Source organism: Panicum virgatum, chromosome 9K (genome assembly GCF_016808335.1).
Source record: "Panicum virgatum strain AP13 chromosome 9K, P.virgatum_v5, whole genome shotgun sequence".
Lineage (NCBI taxonomy): Eukaryota > Viridiplantae > Streptophyta > Magnoliopsida > Poales > Poaceae > Panicum > Panicum virgatum.
The window spans coordinates 53628624-53636520 of NC_053144.1; the positions used below are offsets into that span (position 1 = coordinate 53628624).

The following is a 7897-nucleotide window of genomic DNA, read 5'->3' on the forward strand; positions in this document are numbered from 1 at the left end:
TGCCCCCACACAAATTGGCCATTGTGCCCCATTCCCTTATCCAAACCCGTCTCAAGTAGCGCAGCCCCGGCCGAGGTCAGGACAGTAAAAGGCAACCCCTGTCACGTCCCCAAGCTACCACGTCATCTGGCAGTATGGACTAGTATGGAGCAACTGCCGGCAGCATCAGCTCGGCAGCTTCTCCTATAGATAGCTTGGTGCGTGTGCCTTGGCATTCATCAGCAACGAAGTAATCTTGCCACTTTGCTTGCCAGCCTACTAGTACCTAGTAGGATCCGTTGATCCATGGAGGTGGCCGGAGGAGCTGTCGGCGCGCCGTCCCCGCCGCGGCGCGTGGTGGTGGCGGTGGACGAGAGCGAGGAGAGCATGCACGCGCTCTCCTGGTGCCTCTCCAACGTCGTCTCCGCCGCCAGGGCCGCCGCGGCGCCGCCCCCCGCCGTGGTGCTCGTCCACGCCCGCTCGCCGCGCCCGTTCTACTGCCCCGCCGTCGACGGCGCCGGTGAGATCCGTCTTCTTCTTCCTCCCTCTTGCCGCCAGTAGCTATCCGCCCCTCCGCAATGGATCATCGTCTACTTTGATCGTGGATTAATCAGTGACGGATTGGGATGATTCGCAGGGTACCTCCTGACGCAGCAGGTGATGGACAGCATGGACCAGTACATGGCCGCCGCGGCCGACACCGTCGTCACCAAGGCCAAGAGCATCTGCACCGCGTTCCCCGGCGTACGTGCAACAGCTAGGCGATCCACCATGATTGATTCGTCACGGAAGAGAGAGAGAGAGAGAGAGAGAGAGAGAGAGAGAGAGAGAGAGAGAGAGAGAGAGAGAGAGAGAGAGAGAGAGAGAGAGAGAGAGAGAGAGAGAGAGAGAGAGAGAATTATTCTGTAAATCTGCAGTAGGACCATTATCTGATGGGTCACGGGTGGGTGCAGGTGAGGGTGGAGACGTGCGTGGAGAAGGGCGACCCGCGCGACGTGATCTGCGGCGCGGCGGAGAAGGCCAGCGCCGACATGGTGGTGATGGGCAGCCACGGCTACGGCTTCCTGCAGAGGGCGCTGCGGGGGAGCGTCAGCAACCACTGCGTGCAGAACTGCAAGTGCCCCGTCGTCGTCGTCAAGAGGCCCGGCGGCGAGCGCCGCCCGGCGCCGCCGCGGATCTAGGCTCTTGATGAGGCCGTATATAATATAATAACCGTAAGTGAATAGGAGCCCGACTCGCCTCGGCTAAACGTGACGGTGGCCGCCCGTGTACATATCTCGCTTGTTCGGGGCCTGTATCTCCCCCTGAGTATATAATGTTTTCGGTTCACACAAAATATTGTAACGTGTCATGTACATTCTATATAGTCGTTTCGAATATGTAAGATGAGAAGAGGCATATTCGTTGTTCTGTCCGACACCTTAATATACTTGAAGAGCCTGAGTTTTTTAGAAAATAAAGTTAGATGACTTTGCCACTGACATGTGGGCTTGAAGGCGTCGAAACCCACATGTCGGTGACAAAATTACCATGAAATTAACTGCAGAGGAGTTTCTCCCATGGTGGTTTGAGATCCGGTGCAGTCGCGCATGCTGTGACTTTGCCACTGATATGTGGGCCGTGCCAAAACCTATATATTGGTGATAAAGTTACCGTCGATTCACTCCTGCGGCCGACACCATTCATTGGTCGTCCACCGCCACCTCCACCATTCTAGCCGCATCCCAAGAACTCATTTCCAGCCGTCGTTGCAAAGCCATTTTAACCGCATCTAAAATTGCTTCTTGTTAAAGAGTGGTGGTGCAAGAGTAATCGTCGATCTGTGATGCAGCTTCAGGAAAAACCTGTCTCGCACATCCATTTTCATTGGTATATGAACTACTAGATCTGAACTTTATGTAATTTGACAAATCGGCGAATTGAGCTACTACAGCGGTGCTACCACCTGCTACTGACTACTCTATGCTCTCGACATTTTTCGTATTTCTTTTTTTTTTACACTCATCACATTGCAATTGCATATAGCAATTCTCAAAAAAAAACTTATGAACTGTGAATTTTGTATACATATAATTAGATATATACAGAAAAGGAGAACAGAATCAATGCTTTGCCCCGGTTTAGGATCTTCCGTCATCCGTGCAACCTCACTCTTCAGCTCGAGCTCCTCCGCCACCGCTGCCAGCGATGAGCTCTAATGCGGAGTCCACGATGCCGGCGAAGTTCTCACGGTGCTTGCTGATGCCCACGCTGCCCGAGAACACGTGGTAGCACTCCAGCTCCGACGTGGTGTCGGCGACGGACTCGAGCAGCCGCTGCATCCCCACCTCCCGGAAGAGCTCCACGTACACGTCGCCGCGCGAGCACTTGGCCAGCCAGATCACCTGCTGCACCACGAACCGCCGCATCCGGGGCACCCTGATCTCCGGGTACCTGTACCGCCGCAGGACGCCCGCCAGCTGCTCCACGTACGCGCGCTCCTCCGCCACGCCGGCGGCGCGCAGCTCGGCGGCGAACCGGTCGCCGTCGATGAACCTGCAGATCTCCGCCGTCAGGCCGACGGACACCTCCAGGACCTTGTCCTCCCTCTCCGCCATGGTGGCGCTTAGCGCCGCCGGCAGCGCCTTGGCCGCCGCGCGCAGCCGCTCCCCGTGCTTCTCCCCCGAGTAGGCGCAGAGGCTCCGCAGCAGCCTCGCCGCGTTCAGGCGGCGCGCGTCGCCGTCCTCCTGCAGCGCCGCCACGAGCTGGTCCAGCACGTCGGCCCGCTTGAGGATCGCGGCGCAGCCGTCCTCGCTCTCCAGCGCCAGCATCGCCAGCGCCTCGCCGGCCTCGCCGCCGAGCTCCCTCTCCTCGGCGCCGACGAAGATGGAGATCAGCTGCCTGACCACCCCTCCGGTGGCCACGATCGCCCTCTTGCCGCTCTCGTCCAGGGCGAGCCCCGTGAGCACGTCGGCGGCCAGCTGCTGCAGCTCCCGGTGCAGCTGCCCGTAGCGCAGGATGTCGCGCAGGTTGCTCACCGTGAACACGTCCTCCGCGACGTCCTTCCGGAGCGCCAGCCCCGTGCCGCCCGTCGTGGACACCAGCAGCTTCACCAGCTGGAGCGCGCGCTTCACGGCGAGGATCTGCGACTCCGACGCGTGCGGGTTCCGGAGGAGGGGCGGCGGCGCCTGCGTGAAGCTGATGATCTTGGCAAGGAGGCCGCGGGCGTTGCCGATTTTGCCGCAGTTGTCGTGGTCCCTGGCGAGCTTCTTGAGGATGAGGAGACCCAGCAGGTTGAAGGGCAGGTGGTCGTAGCCGCCGTGCCCTGCCGGCGACGGCGAGGCCTCGGGAGCATGGCCGCCGGGCGTCCGCGACACGGGCGCACGCGCATTGTTGCTCCCGCCGGTGTAGAGCAGGGACATGATGGACTCGATGGCGCCGGTGATGCCGGACACGCGGAGCGCGTTCTGGCGCTTGCCGGCGAGCTTGGACACGACCTCGGCCGCGCACCGCCGCACCTCCTCCTCGTCGGGCCGCTTCCAGTTGAGCATCTCGACGAGGCGCTCCATGGAGCGCGGGGTCGTGCCGACCTTGCGCAGCGTGTCGCCCGCGGAGCGCTCGCTGGTGGCGAACCGCTGCAGGATGCGGACGCCGATGAGCTGCTCGTCGAGGAAATTGGAGAGGATGAGCTCCTCGGCGAAGGAGACGAGGTCCATCTTGATGCCGTCGAAGATGCTCCCGGCGAGGCACCGCGAGTAGGCGTCGTAGAAGAAGCGCGTGAGCGAGACGAGCCCGTACGCGCCCAGCTCGCACTCGGCGCTCACCTGGTGGAGCAGCTTGCACACGGACACCTTCCATGTCCAGTACGCCTTCTCCAACAGGAAGAGCGACGCCTCCGCGAGCGCCAGGGTGTAGAAGAGCAGGAGCGCCGGCCTCATGTTGCCGCCGCCGCCGCCGAAGTCGTGCTTCCAGAGGCGCATGATCGAGAGCGCGACGCAGGCGAGAGCGGAGAGCAGCTGCAGCCAGCTGAGCAGCCTGCCGATCTTCCTGGAGACGAAGACCCAGCCGGTGTAGGGGAGCAGCGACACGTCCGGCGCGTGCCAGGCGCGCTGCTTCATGAAGGCGACGATCTGGCGCTGGAACAGCGCGGCCCGCGCGCGCGCGTCGTCGTCCGCGGCGCCGCCGCCGCCGACGGCCGCGGCCGGGTCGGCGAGCGCGCGCACGATGTGGCGGAAGAAGCGGGAGCTGGAGCGCAGCGCGCCGCCGGCGGTGGAGGTCTGCGTGGCGTGGTGCTGCCACTCCAGCTCGCGGCTGCGGCTGAAGACGCGCGCGCCCTCGCCGACGAGGATCACGGTGACGCACCAGAAGTCGGTGATGTCGAGGGAGCTCGCGAAGCCGCCGAGGAGCACCACGGTGGCCCACACGAAGTCGAGCTTCCCGAGCCCGCTCGCCGCCTTCTCGAGGACGGCCAACCGGAGCGCGAACAGCGTGAGACGCTTCTCGGGCGGCTCGCGCCCGCCGCCCCTCCCCGAGCTGCTGCCGTGCCCGCTGCCGCTGCCCGGCGTCTGCTCGCGCCACGGCTCGAAGAAGGACGCCGACCCGCCGCCTCCGGTGCCGAGGCCGCCGCCACCACCAGGGTGCTCCGCGATGTCCAGCTGGATGCTCAGCGGCACCTCGCCGCCTCCTTTCTGCGAGCCGCCGTCGCCGTTGGACTCGCCGCCGGCGTCGCCCCCCTTCTTGTGCTTCATGGTCAGCTTAGGCTCAGCGATCCCGTGAAAAGAGGAGAATTGAAGTGGAAGGAGGAATCCAACGAGGGAAATAGTTCCAGGAGCGCTAGAACACGATCGCAGCGAACTGAGACGCCGCACTTCTTTCTAGAATTCGAATGGGGACGGAATTCCTGTGCCAATTTTTTCTACAATTCGACTTGCGGGAGGAGACGACGAGACTTCTTGACCCGGGATGGATCAACGACGCAAGGAGGATTCGGCGTGAACAGTCAACTGGTGCACGTAGGGGGGCCGGGGAGCAGACAAGAAGCGTCTCATGATGATTGGTCACGACTCGGCGTCCTGGCATGGAGACGACGGCGATGTGGTTGGAATGATTCAATCTGAGGTACGTGGCTGGCGTAAAGTGCAAAGAAATATCCCGTAATGCTAATTGTAAGCATCGGCAGGAACAAACGAGCAATAACAATCTGCCTGCAGTGCATAGGGATTTTAAAAAAAAACAGAGAATCCACAATCCAGTTTCAAGGTGGAGTAAGGATTTAGAAAAGAGATGCAGTGGCAGGCTGACAGGTGGTTCTATCATGCAAGGATATCAGAATTCAGAGGAGGATATACCCCCGGAGCCATCACAGCACAGCGGGAAACTCGGTTGTTTGGATTCTAAAGTTTATCCATGATGTTTCGATGCTAATTAGAAGGATTAAATATAAGCTAATTATAAAACTAATTGTAGAAGATTAGAGCTAATTCGCGAGATGAATTTATTAAACCTAATTAATCTATAATTAGCACATGTTTATTGTAGCATCACATGAGCTAATTATAGATTAATAAGATTTTATAGATTCGTCCCGACATGACATGGTTATGCAATTAGTTTTTTAATTAGTCTACATTTAATACTTCTAATTAGCAACTAAACATCCGACATGACATGGTTAAAACTTAGCCGTGTCAGATCCAAATATGAAATAGAATCTTTTAATCACAGACGGAGCTCTACCAAACTTGCAGGCATATTTGCACGGCTTCTATTTCCAATCTCGTCATGACTGTATCATGACATTGTTCGTAGTAGCGTGGAAGCTCAGGTTTCATGAATGCGGTGGCAAGAAGATACTAATTAAATCAAGGATAGGTTATTGGAGCAGGATGTGTTTTGGTTTTCGGAAGAAGAGAAAACGATGCCAATCTGAAGGCTGCCGCAGCGGCACAACAGCACGCAGGCGACTACGTCTCCACGTTGAGAGTGACAGAAAAATAAACCCCCCGGCCCGTCGGCGTCCAACGACCAGTCATCTGCATGCGTTGCCACAGTTTTTAAGGGCCTGTTTGGTTCGTTGCTTAGCGGAGCCAGGCTTGCACGGAGTCAGCCAGGCCAGCTTTGCCCAGACCGTGTGCATGCGACAACACCTTGTTTGGTTACCTGAGTCATTTCAGCCAGGCCAGTAGCAGCTGTTGTTTGGTTCATCGCGTCCATGTATCTCTATCTCATGAACCGTGCAAAGATTCAGGCTCACTTGCACCAGGTGAGCCAGGCCCGGTAGATACGGCCGATTTCTGCGTTTCTGCAGAGCCTGGCTACGAGGGGAATCTTGCACGCGCGGAGCTAGGTCCGACAGACACGCAAACCAAACAAACATCTGCTCTTGCACGCGTAGAGCTTGGCTGAGTGCTGATGTAGGCAACCAAACAGGCCCTAATAGATGCCGCATGCTGCTGCCACGGCCGCCGCCGGTGGTCTCGCCGCCCCGCGCCAGCGCATCGCCGTTGGCGTGCAAGCAAGCACGCCACGGCCAGCCCACCGGTCACCGCGGCCCGGATTGGAAGGCACGCGCTGGTCATGGTTCGAACCGGGAAGAAACGAGGCGCGCCGCACGCTCGTGTGATCGTGCGCGCCGGCCTGGCCCTGGCCCAGTTCCGCCTGGCTGGTTCGAATTCGTATCCTAGAGCCAGGCCTCGTGATTGGTTTCCGTATCTACCCTGCCTGGTTCGTACCCTAGAGCCAGGCTCCCGTGAGACAGGTTTGATACATGCAAGATTGCTATGATTGGATACTTGCATTTATCTAGTCTGGTTGTCTTCAGCTGCTGTTTGGTTACCTGCGCAGTGACCTGACTGACGTGCTTGGTAGTTGCGAAAGCCAAAAAAACTAGGCGCGCAGTGCACCTTCTTGCACCAAGCGAGCCTGGCTCGCCAGAAACGGAGGTTTTTCTCGTATCCGTGGAGCCAGACCACAGACTGCTTTTTGCATGAGCTGAGCCAGGCCCCCAAAGGCGATACAGCCAAGCAAACAACACGACCTTGCATCGTGGGAGCATGGTTGGGGCAAATACACCCAACAAATCACGCAATATCATTGTCCGCGCACGTCCGTGGCGCGCGTACGTGGGGCCTGATTCCATTAGCGCGGCAGCGGCCGACGTGCGCCTCCGTTCCGCTTCTGCACGGTCCGTCCCCACTCCCCGGCCGCAGGGCGGACGACAGCGACGACGCGGGCGCGATGCCGAGGCTGGGTCGGCGGCGGCGGCACGTTCCCATTTCATTCGTCGGCGACTCGAGAAGCGATTTTTTCATTTTTTATATTAAAAAAATAAAATTTCAAAAATATATGCCAAATAGGGAATTTTTAAAAATGGGTGTCTGTCGCCCCCCTAATGGGACAGGCACCATGTCGCCCATCCAGTTGGCGACAGGACCTAAATGTAAAAAAAATTAAACAGTGAATTTGTAAAATCGATATAAAATCATAGAAAAATAAAAAAAATACAAACTCGAGTGTTCTGGATTCTATGAAACAAGATCTACAACTTTTGTTACATAAAATTTTTCATTTGATCAATGTATCTTGCTCTATTTTAAATACCAGTTTAATGCACTTTTATTTAAATCTCAAGATCCATCCTTTGGATGCATGTCATCTTTGGCCAGAGTGTTGCATATGGTGAGCATAGGCTTGTACAAAATTGGTAGCCCCAGAAAACATTTCTAGAATAAGTTTTTAAATGAGATCTTGCAATATGTCTAGTTTAAATGAGTTATTTATCCATGCTGCTATACTAAGTATTAGAAGCCATAACTTTTACAGTACCATTATTTTATTTCCTAAAAGCTATAAAAAAAGTTTGGTAAATTTTAGATAAGCACAACTAGACCAAATGAATTATTTCATATTTTTCTAAGTACAAAAACTATTTTTCTTAATT

General features: G+C 56.6%; 2 protein-coding genes across 2 annotated transcripts; one reads left to right on the forward strand and one right to left on the reverse strand.

The window, feature by feature from the left end:
* The first annotated feature begins 83 nt into the window (after positions 1-83).
* LOC120652288 (universal stress protein PHOS34-like) lies at positions 84-1408 on the forward strand. Its single transcript, XM_039930066.1, has 3 exons — positions 84-499; positions 617-723; positions 933-1408. The coding sequence occupies exons 1-3, from the start codon at positions 286-288 to the stop codon at positions 1158-1160; spliced, it is 549 nt and encodes a 182-aa protein (XP_039786000.1). The 5' UTR covers positions 84-285; the 3' UTR covers positions 1161-1408.
* Positions 1409-1839: 431 nt separating this feature from the next.
* LOC120652277 lies at positions 1840-5161 on the reverse strand. Its single transcript, XM_039930051.1, has one exon. It carries the CDS (start codon positions 4704-4706, stop codon positions 2127-2129), a length of 2580 nt encoding a protein of 859 aa, XP_039785985.1. The 5' UTR covers positions 4707-5161; the 3' UTR covers positions 1840-2126.
* Positions 5162-7897: the final 2736 nt, after the last annotated feature.

Coding starts and splice junctions, on each gene's coding strand:
- LOC120652288 (XM_039930066.1), top strand. CDS start 286: ATGGAGGTGGCCGGAGGAGCTGTCGGCGCGCCGTCCCCGCCGCGGCGC. Junction 500..616: donor CCCCGCCGTCGACGGCGCCG/GTGAGATCCGTC, acceptor GATGATTCGCAG/GGTACCTCCTGACGCAGCAG. Junction 724..932: donor TCTGCACCGCGTTCCCCGGC/GTACGTGCAACA, acceptor GGGTGGGTGCAG/GTGAGGGTGGAGACGTGCGT.
- LOC120652277 (XM_039930051.1), bottom strand. CDS start 4,706: ATGAAGCACAAGAAGGGGGGCGACGCCGGCGGCGAGTCCAACGGCGAC.